This window comes from Nylanderia fulva, unplaced genomic scaffold, assembly GCF_048542155.1.
Source record: "Nylanderia fulva isolate GAGA-0341 unplaced genomic scaffold, ASM4854215v1 Scaffold1, whole genome shotgun sequence".
NCBI lineage: Eukaryota > Metazoa > Arthropoda > Insecta > Hymenoptera > Formicidae > Nylanderia > Nylanderia fulva.
In genome coordinates this window covers 5,397,684-5,414,866 of record NW_028189192.1, presented here as the reverse complement: position 1 = coordinate 5,414,866, position 17,183 = coordinate 5,397,684, and the positions used below count along the sequence as shown (strand labels likewise).

At 30.2% G+C, this 17,183-nt stretch overlaps 2 protein-coding genes across 3 annotated transcripts in view; one reads left to right on the top strand and one right to left on the bottom strand.

The window, feature by feature from the left end:
* Nucleotides 1–1,297, top strand: part of LOC114931070 (phytanoyl-CoA dioxygenase, peroxisomal-like) — a 42,034-nt gene extending 40,737 nt beyond the window's left edge. The window contains exons 4-6 of the mRNA XM_029303001.2: nt 109–313; nt 420–581; nt 664–1,297. Coding sequence (XP_029158834.1) covers nt 109–313; nt 420–581; nt 664–801 — 505 coding nt within the window. The 3' untranslated portion in view covers nt 802–1,297. The remainder of the gene's footprint in view (nt 1–108; nt 314–419; nt 582–663) is intronic.
* On the bottom strand, nt 249–13,836 carry LOC114931069 (SREBP regulating gene protein). 2 transcript variants are annotated; one of them, XM_029302999.2, is made up of 6 exons: nt 4,409–4,560; nt 4,253–4,316; nt 2,019–3,947; nt 1,665–1,883; nt 1,363–1,578; nt 249–1,268 (listed from the first exon to the last, which is right to left on the bottom strand). In XM_029302999.2, exons 3-6 carry the CDS (start codon nt 2,130–2,132, stop codon nt 813–815), a joined length of 1,005 nt encoding a protein of 334 aa, XP_029158832.1. In that variant the 5' UTR covers nt 2,133–3,947; nt 4,253–4,316; nt 4,409–4,560; the 3' UTR covers nt 249–812. The 2 variants fall into 2 exon arrangements, with proteins under 2 accessions (XP_029158832.1, XP_085336868.1); XM_085480742.1 differs by lacking the exons at nt 249–1,268; nt 1,363–1,578; nt 1,665–1,883 and adding exons at nt 11,835–11,950; nt 13,198–13,324; nt 13,507–13,836 and having other exon boundaries at nt 2,132–3,947; nt 4,409–4,437.
* Between the last annotated feature and the right edge of the window lie 3,347 nt (nt 13,837–17,183).

The following is a 17,183-nucleotide window of genomic DNA, read 5'->3' as shown; positions in this document are numbered from 1 at the left end:
AATATCTCGTACGAAAAAGCCTTGAAGTTAATATTAATAGAGCAACATACTCATCTCTCTCGTAAATGTAAAAGCTGACAAAATAAATAACGCAATGCGCTCTTGCAGACATCCGCCGCATCAAGATCTGTATTACTTTCCGATACGTCCTGCTGATCGTATAGTAGCAGCCTGGACAGCCATGGAATTGTGTAATAGCGAAAACGGATGTCTCTACGTAGCACCTGGATCACATAATTTCGGCCAGATATTCCGGCATGATTATCCTCCAAATTCGGAGGGCGTGATAAACAAGTTTTATTACGGAATACAGGTATATATAAGACACTTTCTTTTATCTTTTCCTATTTTCTTATTCTATTAACTTTGTTCTTGTATTAATCGTGATATTATTTCTTTCTTTCTCCTATGTTTTGAAGGACTTGCCTACGATCGATCAATGGGTAAATCTCGAAATGCAAGCCGGCGATACAGTATTCTTCCATCCGATGCTCATTCATGGATCCGGCGTTAACTTATCCAAGAATACGAGACGGGCCATTTCTTGCCACTATTCGACAGCCAATTGTGATGTCATTGATGTATGTAAAATATAGGGCATGCAAATTCGTCATTGTATTAGTTAAAAATTTTAAGAAATAATAAATAATATTTTTGTAACAGGACGATCCAACTCAGGACCCCATCAGAAATGAGATCGTGAATTTTGTGAAGAAAAAATATCCCGGCGTAACTTTAACGTACGCGGATATATGGCGCTTCAAGGCTTCGCTCGTGCGCGGTCTTCGATCATCTTTTTGAATGTTTAATAACTAAATTATATTGTATATTTTGAAACGGGAATAATAACCGGGGATATTAAAGTTAACATAGTTTCGATATATTTGTATATATATAATAATGTCAATGTAAGAAGAGAGGTCAACATGGGATTCGTTTAATGGACAATATGAGGTGTGACATTCGGGAGAGAGATGGATAAGTAACATTACTACAGAAGAAGAAGTAACGACAACGGCGGGACTGTCGCCGTTATTATTTAATGAATTAAAACTGCGTTGGTGTCGTTGAGAATTCAACGGTTGTGAGACGTAACAATGTTTCGCGAGAGGATCTTTATAAGTGTTCTCGTGTTGCACGCTCGAGCTCGATGTGCGACAAACGGCTAAACAAATCTTAAAGCGATCCAAATTATGTATACGCAGTTTCCCACCGTTTTTTTGCATCCTCGCAGACCCCGACTTTCGACCTCTCATTTGTAAAATTTGCTGAAATAAATTTATATTTTAATGACAAATTTTAACTGATCGATATTGTAAGCTTTCTATCCTGAGCATTATAAATCCATGGATAAGTGTTTACCTTATCAGGATGCAGGCAACAAGAAACGCAATATTCATAAATAGTGCAGCATCCTCGCGAATTGCACGTTTGACAGCTGTATCTCTCTCTTTTAACCATAGACCAAATCTCGTCATTTTTCGAAGCCTGTTCCGGCTCTATTGCACAACATCCATTTGACAGAACTTCGTGTCTTGAACATACTATGCCGCGTTCGTCTACGATTAAACCCTTTCCCTAAAATAAAATATCATATAATTGTTACACAGAATTGTAAAATGAGTAAAATAAACAAGAAGAACTCATTTGCGGCAAACGCGCACCTGAACGGAATTGCGACAAGCATCGTTCTCGTGATTGATTACATCCATATTTCCAGTATTATCCGCTCGATCAGGTATTTCTACTTGCCAGGAAGGTTTACTGGATATTCTTAGCTCTTCTGGAAGCATGTTATCATCAGGCATTAAATCTTCATTGTTATCATTAAGCATCATAGGATCCATATCATCAAAATCATTGTCTAGATTCAACGAATCTTTCTGTAACAAAAATATAACATATTTTTGTAATAAAAATCATATGGACCACTTCTAACTGTCACTCGACTCAGCTGAAATCCAATCTTGAAATGGTTATTGTAGACTATGCATCTTAGGATGCTTAAATGCACTTGCCTTTTCACTTCGAAGTAATGAAAGAGCACAATACGTAAGTGACAGAGCGAAGATGAGTCCAAGAACGACACGTCGTCTGATTAATCTAATCAGACTCGCACAACTTCCAAGCATCCTTCCTGACGTTTTGTTGAACAACTCATCAAAACAGCTTCGAATTCTCCATGCATATGATCATCGAACGTAATACTTGCAAGATCATTATCCCATATAAAAAATGCATATTATCATGAAAGAGGCTCAGCGAAAAGAACACTGAAAAACGTAATCTCAAATTTGCAGATTCGGAAGAAAGAAGTTATATATTGCTGTCGACACTACATTGTTTTTGATGAGAAAGCACTTAACCACAAATATCTATACTAAGACGTACATTCCGTTGCACGCCTGATGCATCATTCATCCTTGTTCAACATTTGGTGAACAAGAAAGATAACTGATACATTTAGATGTGAAGCCATTCAGCAGAATGGCGGAACACGGAATAAGAGCAGAACCAATCGCGAGCGTTCCGCGAAATTCAAATTCCTACATCTCCATGGAGCGGAATGAACGTAAGCGGAACGAGCAACGCGTTTCTTAAATGACTAGTTAATATTTGTTTTAATTATTCGTTTTATTATTATTTATTTTATTTAAATATTGAATTGAATTAGCAGAGACATAATTTTCCAAAATCGATGCATTTTGTGATTAAATATCTGCGCTCTATACCTCATATATCCGTCACGTTACGCGACATGCGTAATGTATAGAGAAAATATATTTAGAAGAGGAAAATGTCGAGCTCGCGACCTTCAACCACGTTCATGTAATTGTCTTCTAATTATTTGATCACTGATTCTATGACGGAGAACTTTATTAACAATTTATCGCGCAATCATCATTGGTGCGCGTCGCGTAATATTAATGTTGGCGATAATGCATAAAAATGCATAGGTAACTTCGATAAGCCGTAACTCCGCGAAAAAAATTGTAAAAACTTTTCTTTTTTTTTTAATTAGTAGGAAAAATTCCAAATTTTGCGAAAGTTATGATAAAAAAAATTTATTTCATCCCGTGGACTGCTTCAAAATACGAAACTTTTAAGAGACAAAAGGTGTCCTTACTTTTGAAATGATAACGGATGAAGGAAAAGAATAAATTAAAATTGTCACAAATGCTTCTTAAAGTAGAGACTTAAAGCTTGACAACTAAAAAATTTCAAATATGACTATTTTTGGCGGAGTTACGATTATTTGAAGTTATGCGAAATTTGACACAAAATTACCTATGCGTTAATTTTGTTGGCTAGTGTATAATTGATTATAAGGATATTAGTTTGGACTGTAATGTTTAGTAATTTTGCGGATTTAATTATAACAATTTCGAAAGCTAATTTATGTAATTTATGTAAATTTATTTTGATGATTATATTCTTTAGAGTCTTCTCCATGTTCTGCGACATTCGGTTTAGCTTTGCAAAATATTTCGTCTTTAGAACATGTCTTTGGAGAAAAATAAACTTTTTACAATTACGATAACTATATGAATATGCTTGTTAAAATTTGTGGAATCAGACAATGGACGGTTACTTTGAAATATTTAATAATAGCAGAGAATATTTTATTTAACTTTAATTATAGTATATACGATATGTAATAAATTTAACTATGCTGCTATATGTGTATTAAAACACCTATCAATCGATCGATCGAAAGAAATTCTTATCTTTGATCGTTAAAGATGAATTTGGCTCGTTTCTTGTCTTGACTATTTTTATTGCGATTGCGTAGCAACGATGCATCCGAAAGAGAGTAAGTATCGGGTTCAAATACCGGCGGATATTCTAAGCCAGGGTAATCGGGTGGCAAAGATGTTAGCGGAGGTATACTATAAATTGGAAGTGACCAGTGACTCCCTGTAACCAGATAAATATCCGCTGCCATACTGTAAAAAAAATCCTTTATTTATTGTATATTTCGCTATTATATATAATCACTAATAATATAAACTTATATGCAAAATTTAATGTGATGTACATGATTATAAATTGTATTTATTACTTTACATTTTCTATGTTCACTTAACAGTTAATATATTTTAATTATAGCGATTTTCTATAAGAATTTTCTATATGAATAGCGTTGATATTTTTATCTCCGATTATATCTCCCGTACATCTTTAAAGTAAAAATTAATAATTTAATAACTTCAATCCCTGTTTAAAAATATGAAGATAATGATATATGTACGCGAGCGTGTGTGTGTGTGTAAAAAGTGGAAGTATAGTGGAAGAACTTAGTCCAGCTGGTTCAGCTATAAAGAACAAATTATAAATTAAATTTCTTTATAGAAACTGTTCGTAATTCTAATCGAAATCGTTTTAAGCAAAAAATTGTTATACTTACAGTAAAAATTACGAGTAATTTATGAGTCACTAGTAAAATAAAAAAAAATATAAAATGTGTTAATAAACCGATCACAACTGGCAATGTTATTCTTTAGTTATTTATTCAAAATTCAAACAACGTTTTGACCTTAGTTCAGGTCCTTATCAAGTCTACAATCAAAAAGTAATAATTATAAATGTTAATAAATTATTAAATAAAAAGCACATTTTTAAAAAATGATAAATAGCGTAAACCAACACAGAAAAACAGTATCCTTGAAAGAATGCAAATATGCCTTTATTCAAGTATATTTTATCCTTATAATAGCACCAAATATAAATAATTTTGGATAAAGGATAATTTATCCTTAAAACAAAGTGCAAAATATTCTTGGTTGAAGCTAAAATTTACTTATAAATATTGCAAGGACAAACGACAAGTGAACATCGGATATAAGCGGTACTTTCAAGTATATATAATAATTCTTAGTTCAAATGTGACTAAGTTTGTTTTTACCATATGCGATTTTTAAAACAAGAATATATCTTAAGAATAAAATATCCTTTACACAAACTTATTTATTATTAAGGCAAATGAAAATTTTTGATTATAAAGAGCATTCTATGCTTAAATCAATCAAATAGCGTTCAAGAATAAAAATATACTTGAATCAAGGATTCCTTTTTTTCTGTGAATGTATATAAATTAATCAAATAAAAATCATACCTGCTAAGAAATAAATTGACACACTTCTACATAATAAAATTCATACTAAAATTCGTTCTACGTTTGTTAGACATTAACGTCGTGATATTAGAAAACGAACTAACTAAGCAGCCTTAATAACCAAATCATATATAGGATTGAAATTCTCTGTGTCTTTCTAAAGGTTGATCGTGTTGTTAAATTTTTTAATGTAGAACATTTCTGCTAACTCTCTTTTTCTCGTATGTATTTCCCGATGTAAAATATTAAAGGTTGTCCATTTAATTAAAGTCGTGTAAAAATTTACTTCTATGTACGGCTTATTTCGTTATGGTTACTATTGTGCACTTTTATGTTATTTATGTGTTCCTTTATACGAGTATTTAAATGTCTTTTAGTCTGTCCAATGTATGTAGCGTTGCAGTCATTGCAGTCAAGTCTATAAACAACCTCAGTCATCTCCGCTTTGGGAAGTTTGTCTTTTCCTCTTTTTATTAAAAGCCTATGCTTTTACAATAGATCGCTCGATAGTATTATCAAATTCTTGATATACGGAATTGGGATACAATTTGAAATATCAAATTCTTTATTTTTGCTCTAATTTATTTTGACTTTGTATTGCGACTTTTTATTAGAATTTTTATTTATTATAGATAATTGGAAATCGCAACCGTATTACGTTTTGTTAACAAATACTGTAGTTATCGATGTTATATTTCTGTATACATTCCTCTTCAACATAATTTAGAATACAATATTAGACCGGAAGACCGCGTGCGGTTGAAACGTTTATGGAAGGTTTTTTGTAATTTTACCTCGGTACATATGCAACTGTCAAAATATGCCAGCGGCAATGACAGCCGCTCACGAAGTAAACGCTGACAGAACCAATCAGCATCGCGGAAAAGAGGCTTCAAAACTTTGATACAAATTGAATTCACACAGTTAACATGCCTTTTTTAGATACGAATTTTAATTTTGTTATATTATTCTCGACAGAATTGTTTATACTTGTCTATATCACTTTTTATTTTGCTTGTATCTTCAAAGATAGAGAACTACAGCATTTTTTAATTTTTAACTTTCATTTTTATAAAAAATAACTTAGCAAATGTTTCACGATATTGTAAAAAAATTCAGAATTTGATAAAGTTGTACCCATCACTTTTTGTTTCGTTTGTTTTAAAAGTACAGTATTTTTAATTATTACTTATAAAGGATAACTTGACTATTTCTCAAAATATTATTTTTTAAATTTCAAGTATCCTTTATAAAAAATAATTTTGCCATTTTTAAAGATGTTATAAAAACGGATTTTGACAGAAAACTGTTCTGCAGCATTTTTTATTTTATTCATCAATATTTATCATATTTTTTCATAAAGGGTACAAAATTATACATAGCTTTTTTTTTAATTTTTCATTACTTCTTATAATATATACATATATATATTATTTAATATATACATATATATATATATACATATATATATGTGTGTATGCACATCATTTTTTATTTTCAACTTATATACAGAATTTGGCTGTTTCTCGAAATATCGTCAAATACCCATTTGACAGAGAACTGTTCGTCTGTACAACTTTTTATTTTATTTATATTTTTTAAAGAATAAAAAATTATATATAGTATTTTAAAAATTTTTAACTACTTCCTATAAAAGATAACTCAGCAATTTTTTAAAAATATCATTAAACAAAAAATAGGCTTCAATAAAGAATTATTTGTAATAATCTGTATCACTTTTTATTTCGTTTTTTCTCTTAAATGATACAAAACTAGAATTATTTTAGACTACTTCTTATAAAAGATAACTTAGTAATTTTTTAAGATATTGTTAAACGCAAAATTCAACAGAAAATTATTTGTATCTGTTGTTAATTGGTTTGTACTTCAAAGAAGTACAGTAAATTTTCATCATTTTTTTATAACAGATGACCGTTTTTTAAGATGTTGTCAGCTATATTCAGCCAGTAGTACCTACTCGACAGAAAATAATTCCTTTCTGTCTGTACCACATTTTACCACTTTGTATTTCATGTGTATCTCCAAAAATACAGCGGTACGACATTACATTTGTAAATATTTTTTGTAGGGAGAAGGGATTATAATTTAGTCGTTTCTAAAGATATCGTCAAACGATCAATAAAATTCGACATGTATCACGGTCCATCTGTTACCATTTTTATTTTGTGCCTCAAAGGATACAGACTTTTTATTTCATTTGTATTTCAAAAGATAGAGAAGACTGTATAGTTTAAAAAAAATTTTGAAGTATTCTTTATAAGACATAACTTATTCATTTTTAAAAATATTCAACAGAATTCGATAAAGTTATTTGTATGATTGTTTTGTATCATTTTCGGTTTCGTTTGATTTACCTCAAAGAGTACAGAACTATTACAATTTTTTTTATTTTTATGTATTTTTTATAAGAAGTAACTTGTGGTCATTTTTTTAAAAATATTGTAAAAAACGGCCAAATTCGGCAAAAATTAGATTTGATACAAAATCGTTTGTATCGTTTGTACTATTTTTTTATTTTGTTTGTGCTATAGAATAGCAATTTTTAATTTTTGAAATTTATAAAAAGTAATTTTACCGTTTTTTCAAATATCGTAAAACTCTTTGCCAACGAGATGTTTTCAGAGGAATCAGAGGATTTGTATCCATTCCTGCTTTTTATTTTGTTAGTATATTTCAAATAGTGATATTTTGTAAAAATGGTATAGGTAGCATTTTGATGTTATACTAGAAATTAAAAAATGCTGTTTTCGAGTCTTTTGAAAAAACTTTAAATAATTCTCTATAAATAAAATCGTTAACAAAATTAAAATCATTTAAAGTCAGCTGATCGTTATTTATCAGCTTGTACATTTTAATTTTTTTAAATATGAAGGAAATAAAGAGCGGCACGCGAAGCACAAACACAATGTTATTTTTAATAAATAATAAATAATAAAACAAGCACTAGGTTTACACCGATATACTATATTGCGATTATTTATCTATAAACATTATTTTCGAATTTAAATATAGTAGAATTAATCATGAATAATTATCGTTCGTGCTATGCAACTATAACAAGAACGGCACTTCGCACGCGAACGAGCTCTTGCGCAATGTGAATCGATTTTGTTATACCACAATGTGGTATGATAATATCCATGGTAATCTCTCAATTTTCTTAAATCGCGTTGCTTTCAAAATCACAAAGATTAACCGGTAACCAAGGCGCACTGATTACATAATAGAATAGTTATATAGAATAGTTACAGCGTTAAACATCTTGAAACTGAAGGCTATTAATTGTAAAAATTTAACAGAGAGATACTTTGCAACAAAAAGAAATGAGAACATGCATAATGCAAAACCGAGAAAATGGCATTCATTGAAAATTATAGAAAACTTACTAACTGATAATTATATAATATAAACAAATAAAATATAGATAATTAAATAAAGAATATCGAATCTCTAAACAATATGCACGAATACACAATTAAACAGGTGTACAATATTATGCATGTTTAAAAATATTCTTGACAACAGACCGACCAAGAGAAAAATCAAAAATGACATAGAAAGATAGAATGACGGAGGATGCTGGAACTTTACTCCATATGAGGAATCGGTGATAAAGACATATGATTTCTTTTAATGGACCATAATTGAATAATGTTAGTCCACTATGTCTAAGGAAAAAAATGGTATTCTGAGTGTGAAAGAATATTTTAGTTCGCGACGTAAAAAGAGAAATTTCGAAAAATGCGTATTAAGAGAAACATTGCTTATTCATTTAATTTAGTAAGCAATTCGAGATATAACTTCTTTAATTTTACACAAGTGTAAAATATTCTTGGAATCGAGACAATACGGTATCAATCTCCACAGTGCAAGAGAAAAAAAAGTGTAAAAGCGTTTTTAACAAAATGCGTTTTTAACAAATCGCGTTTTATATTTACGATACGTAGCACAGCACGTACTCATGTCTTAGGGGAATTATATGTGACTTTCAACTTTACACAAGTGTAAAATATTCTTGGAATTGAGACAATACGGTATCAATCTCCACAGTGCAAGAGAAAAAAAAGTGTAAAAGCGTTTTTAACAAAATGTTTCGCGTTTTATATTTACAATACGTAGCACAACACGTACTCACGTCTTAGGGGAATTATATGTGACTTTTAACTTTACACTAGTTGAAATAGATTGTTTCTCATCGAAACGAGCAACGCACTATTTAAGTGCAGCAGGGAATACAAGATGGTTAAGCTAAGTGAAGTTCAACGAAAACCCGTGCCCTCCTACTATTTACTCTAAACTTAATTTGATAAAGATTAAAGATATATAAAAGATAAGAAAGACTTGAAACATTTCACTTTGAAGAGGGAATTTGTGAAAAAAGTTTTGATATATAAATTTGATAAAGATTAAAGATAGACTTGACGAACCCGGACTAAATAACGCGAGTGAAGTGTCTAGACTGTTTTTTTCTTGTTCGATATAATTATAATAACCTTTCCATTTTCTTATGTATATTAAACCCGAAAGTATTACTCAAGTTTAATTTTCTTTTTAGGTGTATTTTTCGATAAGAATGTTAAATAAACGACTTATGCGGGATCATTTAATATTTAATGAATTATTCAAAGTGAATTGGAAAATGCTGTGTGATTATAACATCTTATAAGTGTAAGTCCCATTTTTATATATGATAAAGTAGTAATAAAGAACCAATTTGTGATTTTTGCCTGATATATATAATAACATTATAGAGTCTCTGCCAAAATTATCAGGGTTTATAAACAAACCTTGATATAAAAAAGGTGAAACACTGAGTTACTGTCTCATTTGAGATCTGAGAGTTGTGACGGTTAAACGTTCTGTTTTGTCTTTAGTAAAAAAACTTTGTTAAAAAGACGTCGGATCCAAAATTATGAAAAAAAATACAAAATCATATAAAATTTATTAAATATATGTACATGCCGTTTATTTTACCTTTTATAAGAATATTTTATTTGATCCATATAAAAACTCGAAAAGAATTGACTAGTCAATTCTTGCACTTTGCAATCGTTGCACTTTGACTAGTCAATTCTTTTCGAGTTTTTATATGGATCAAATAAAATATTCTTATAAAAGGTAAAATAAACGGCATGTACATATATTTAATAAATTTTATATGATTTTGTATTTTTTTTCATAATTTTGGATCCGACGTCTTTTTAACAAAGTTTTTTTACTAAAGACAAAACAGAACGTTTAACCGTCACAACTCTCAGATGTTAAAATAGATTCAATATAAAAAAACTATTAATCTCGGCTCGAATTATTGTGTTACAATAAAAATAAAATCTCGACGGCAATCGGAGCCTATGCGGATGACATGCACAAAATTAATAAATTAAAATGAGATCTCAAGTCAAACTCATTTATTAAATTCTAAACGTTTCGACCCACTTCGGGTCTTCTTCAGTAGCTGCAAAATACAAAGAAACAAAAATAGAAGATAATCGGTACAATCAGAAAATTATAAAACTCGTATACATACAATCCGCAAATAAATTAAATATCATTCTCCTCCCTATTCAAACCGTCCGGCCGTCGGAGTGTCTCCCTAACGGTGACCATCGTCAGGAAGGAAGCGGAGCAGTGACTCCCTTACCAACACTAATCAACATGGTATAAATTAAACGTAGAACAATTCACAAGAATTAAAAATTAAGAACCGGGAAGAACACTCACCCCGACAGCAAAAACAGAGAGAAGACGATGCTACACGTGACACATCACTTTAACGACTGTGCGGTATTCTACCTCGACACAGTCGATACATATATACGCAAAAAACAAATATAAAAATAAAATATGAAAATAAAAATAAAAATAAAAACAACTAAACTAATCGGCACTCATGTCAAAAGTCTAACAAAAAAACCCGGCTATGTAAAATCACAAAGCTAGATTTTGGTAAATTTTTCTATTAACAGATCAAGATTCTCGTTTAATTTATCAGTGTCGCTATGTAAATTTAAACTATTCCTCTGACGTTTTATGTGGATCATTTCGGATATCAAACGTTTACCTAATAAAGGCTCCTCGTCTAAGACTTTTACATCCTCCCAATTAAATTCATGGTTCAATAATCTATGTTCCGATATGACTGATAATTGTGACGCGTTTCTTTTTATGTTGTTGCGATGTTCTTTCATCCTAGTTTTCAACAATCTACCCGTCTGCCCTACGTACGACGCATCACAATCCATACAATCAATTTTATAAACTACATTATTATGGAGTTCTCTTGGTAACTTATCCTTGTGTACTTTAATGAATTTACGGAGACTGTTAATTGCTGTATATGATGGAATGACATCCAAATCACGTGTAATGTCCTCGATTCTCTTCGATACATTATTAATATACGGAATATTAAAGTACGAAACTTTTTTCTGCGTTAGAATCTTGTCATTGCATACATTTGCTCTATTGTTATGCAACTTATTATTATAGCGGAAGAACAACTTTTTTAACCGCGCTTGTAATGTATGAAATATCAAATTGAGAGGATAATTATTAGACAAAAGAACTCCAATCATAGACTCAAAGTTAACTTTATGGAATTTCGGATGAGATAGCCAAAAAACTCTATCTATGAGGCTGATAATGGTACCTTTTTTATGACAGAGAGGATGCTGCGATTCAAAATTTAAATATCTACCTGAATACGTCGGCTTATGAAACAAATCAAACTCAATGCTCCCATTATTTATAATAATGGTGACATCTAAAAAATTCAATCGGTTGTCAACCCCCTCCTCCATGGTGAACTGCAATCTAGGATGGAAAGAATTGAAAGTGTTTGAATAGGGAGGAGAATGATATTTAATTTATTTGCGGATTGTATGTATACGAGTTTTATAATTTTCTGATTGTACCGATTATCTTCTATTTTTGTTTCTTTGTATTTTGCAGCTACTGAAGAAGACCCGAAGTGGGTCGAAACGTTTAGAATTTAATAAATGAGTTTGACTTGAGATCTCATTTTAATTTATTAATTTTGTGCATGTCATCCGCATAGGCTCCGATTGCCGTCGAGATTTTATTTTTAAAATAGATTGTTCCTCATCGAAACGAGCAACGCACTATTTAGGTGCAGCAGGGAATACAAGAAATTAAGTTCTATAACGTAAAGTCATGGCCGAGGGTACCAGCAGTGACTATATGATGTGATGGAATTATTGAAGGCGGTGGAATTTATCCGTAAAAAGGCAAAATATGTATGTATCAATGAAGAGCAAATGAAGAAAGTGGCGGAGAAGTGGCGGTATGTTTCCTTACTTATTTTAACTTATGTTTACAAAAAAATTTGACATATATTCATGACATATTTTATCAAGATTTATCAATTTTTATTTTACATATATGGAAAAAAAAGAAATTATATAATTTCTCTTTTTTCCACCGCCTTCAATAATTCCATCACATCATATAGTCACTGCTGGTACCCTCGGTCTTTGTAAAATTAAAATTAGATTTTTATTTTATTTTACAATTAGTAAAGGAATGTGTATCTATAAGAAATTTAAAAGAAAATACAAGCGTTTCGAATTTCGAAAACAAGCCATAAACAGCCTATGTTTAAGTTTACGACCTTGTACATGTCGAGTTTATCTTCCTTCGCAGGCAATCTACGTGCCTGACTTTACGTTATAGAACTTAATTAATTCGTAACAAATGTTGATATTTGCAATTGTTTCAGACCGTCGACTATCTGTGACTATGATTTCTGTTATACTGATCTTACGTAGATTGCCTGCGAAGGAAGATAAACTCGACATGTACAAGGTCGTAAACCTAACATAGGCTGTTTATGGCTTGTTTTCGAAATTCGAAACGCTTGTATTTTCTTTTAAATTTCTTATAAATACACATTCCTTTACTAATTGTAAAATAAAATAAAAATCTAATTTTAATTTTACAAAGTATTTAATTTTACTTATTATTATTTAATATTGCCATGCGATAATTCGCGAACTCTACTGTAATATTATTTTATATTATATATTTTATATTTTATATACCTTTTCTTCACCGTATATTGCTTCGTCTCCATATATGACTCGAATTCATCGAAAAGTAATTTCAACAATTTGTCTGCTTTGTAATTGGATGATCTCAGACATTCCACAAAAGTCCCTGTAACAATAACTATAATATTTTATTTTAACAACATATATGACAAATTTTTAATGAGTATAAATTTTTTATAAATATAAAATATGTAAATCGTGTGACATTTACATTTAATTACAAAATTCAAGTCCTTTCTATCGAGGAAAGGACTCTACTTTTTTTATAAATATAAAATATGTAAATCCTGTGACATTTACCTTTAATTACAAAATTCAAGTCCTTTCTATCGAGAAAAGGACTCTATCTAACTCTTCGTCACACTTACACTCGCGGTCACGACAAACTGCCGAATCTGTCAACTCACTTTTGGCAGCCGAGCGAATTCGGCGAGTAGGGTGTATAACGCGCGACAGCCAATTAGGGCTTTCCACGGCTTTTCCCTATTCGCGTGATAGTAAAGTAGCGTGAGGGTGATCACGGTACTCCTCGCGACAACTAATTTAATAGTCAAAATTACGCTGTTTAGGTGCGTTATTTCGAGGCTTTCGCGGCCGCGAGCTGCGGGTCTCCTTGTTATCAATCGGCCGGCGGAGTTCTAGCGGGTAGGATGAGGGGTTGTGAAGATTATCCGCGGATTTTCGCAGCCCTCTCTGCACCTGTTGGCAGGTACGCGCCTGCCACCCCCACGGCCGAATTCTTTTGCTTCTGTAACTTTCAGCCACGTGCTTCGTGCATGATGTTTTTGCCGCTTATTTTTGCCGCTTGTCTTTACTTTCCTTAAATAATATTTAAATTATATAGAAAATATTGTATTAATTTAAAATATTAGACTACATTTTTGTATTCTATTGCATATACACATAATAAGAAGTTCACAGGCGTCATAGGTATATTTCTATATTTATTCTATATTTATTCTATATTTATCTGGCATCTTTAAAATATTTCTTATTTTTTTCTTGTCAAAATGGCAAGAATCTTGCAGTGTCGTAAGAAAAAACTAGGAATATAAAATGTAATCTTCTAATTACTATATAGAGTTAACGTTTTATTTAAATCATTTATTTCATTTCTAATTTGTACATAATTTTAAATCACTGAATTTTTATATTTTTGGAGAGAAAATAATTTCGATCTTTGTACATTTTATGTACATTTTATAATATAATTTTAGTACGAATAAATTGTGTAACATTTAATTAAAAAGCACTTCTTAAAAAAATATATTTTATTGCATATAATATATTATTACCCATATTTATGTCCATTATCCATCGCAGCAACAAATTCAATTATCTTAGAACGTGTACGGATTCAGTTGATATGTTTTCTCTGCTTAATCTTAATTATCTCTTTCTTTTTATATTCCATAACTATATGTATTCTATTTTGAGTTTTTGCAAATTGATCTTGAGAGTATTTCTGATTTTTGTCCACGGAAATTCCTTGTACATATTCTATGAGAGAGAAAAAGAGGAAAAGCTGGCTTTCATATTGTGTCGCATTATATAACAATTTTTACTTTACTCGAAAATACACAACACGATTATTTTTAAAGCGAAACTACACTGTTTCTTCGAATAATCTGAAATTGAAACTTTCACCTAAGTCGTGACAGCAGTATCATATAGCAACAGTCGAATAAAAATTAAATGAGGAGCAATTTCGTCGGTTAAGTCTCTGGTTAAACTACTTATATACCTTAGTACTATACTAATATCTCTTTTCAGATACGTTCTTAAAAAGAGACAAAGATTAAAGTTGATAAAATTGATTTAAAGAAATAATTTTAAAGAAAGTAAAAATTTTAATTTTATGCTTACGAGATATTTTATAATCTTTTTTTTATTAAAGTGTTGCATTAATTAACAAACTCAAGAAACAAATGTTCTTTATATAGTTATTCGCGATTGGCGACATTAATAGCGAAACGTATATGTTACAAGCGCATGATATTATTTAATATTTAAGCAATATTCTAGGCGTATTTTTAGAATATTTAATATTCTAAGAATACGTCTAGAATATTAAATAATATCATGCGCTTATAGGAAAATATTATCTACTCAACGTAAAAAAAAAAAAATAGAAATGTGCGCGTGTGACATTTTATATTTATCGTTATGTTCATATTGTTGTTTAAAAGAACGAAATAATCCACTTCTCAGCTGTATGAAAGATAAGAATATGTAATATTATTATGAAAATAATATAAATTTAATTTTAGGCTAAGTAATATAAAAACAGAAAATCTGAAAATACGAGATATAAAGTATCCAAAATACCACTGCGTAATTACACAAAATATTCTACATGTATAAAAAAAGGCCGAAATAACGAAAAAGGTGAAATAACGAAATAGACACGCGTGTCACTTGAAAATTGAAAATGATACATTGTCTCTTTTATTTTTCCACGTTTATTCACAGTCGAAAAGATTGTAATCGAAGCTTTTGATAAACTACAATTGGTAAATCAATATCCATATATAAAAAAAAATTAAACAAAAATATTCGGTTATTTAGGTAGACATGCAGTTAGTAATCGACAATAAATTCAACGATAATTTTTTGTACGCTGATAGTAAATAAAAATTTTAACTATATGTATATAAAACTTTAATAATTTATACATATTTATACATAAATTTATATGTATATATATATATTAATTTTACTAATATATCTTAACTTTAATTATCATATCAGTTATCAATTAGATAAATAACGTTATGTATTACATTAAGAGTTTATTACATTCAATTGCAAAGAAACTAATGTTTTAATATAAATAATTAGAAATAAATCAGGGGGTCATAAGTCCCGACAATAGATTGGTATTTTTAAATAAATTTTATTATAATTTCTAGTTCTATTTACTTGCAAAATAAATGTATATTATACAAAAAAAACTCTGATTCACGCGAAGAAATTATTTGTCATCAATTTTATTTCATATTGCTTTCGTAAATAGAAAATAACTCCTTCCCAGCTAGAAATAAATAATCAAATTGACATCGATTCAACGTCGATTGGATAAATCGATTTATCGAATCGACGTCGATTAGTCGTTCCGAATTCAACGATTATAATCGACGTCGATTCGATAAATCGATTGTTTCTGACTGGGTCGTTGCATTTAAAAGGTCACTAACCATTTATAACAAACATTATTTGTGACTAAGCTCTCTACCTCGGCAACAATAGCATTGGTCCATTCATCCCTGCAGTCACTGGATAAGGCATCGTTAATAGATATTTCGACAAACGGAATCGAACCATTTACCGTGCTTTTTACCGAGTGTCACGACGTAGTTTATATCCATTTTGTCAGGGAGCGCACTAGTACACGCGGCCGCTCTCTTGTTTCTCTCTGCTTTATGAGTTACTTTTTTGGAAACATGCGCTAAAAGTATCGCTCAAGTATGGTAGCCGTTATATTGTTATTAAATTTTGATAACAGTAGCATATGGATCTTCATATGATTTAATCTTTTACCTAAAATTCTCATATATATTTAGTGTACATAAAATAATATAACACATAATTAAGATCAACCAATCACAGTCAAATATTTAAAAAAAATTTTTAAATGTGTAATAATTGCTCGATTTGCTTGCGACTTTGCGATTATCTATTTGTATATATCTATTTGTACTATTTGTATAAATTCATACATTGATGGTAATCGCAAAGTCGCAAGCAAATCGATCAATTATTACATTCAAGAATTTTTCTAAATACTTGACTGTAATTGTGCATAAAATGTAAGCTTTTTATATTTAAAATCATGTATAATATTATTTTTAAAAAGTAACTGAAAAGTAACGACTCGTTACTTTTTGAGTAACTGTAACTGTAACGAGTTATTTTTAAAAATCGGTAACTTGTAACTGTAACTAGTTACTATATATACATTCAATAGATACTACAAT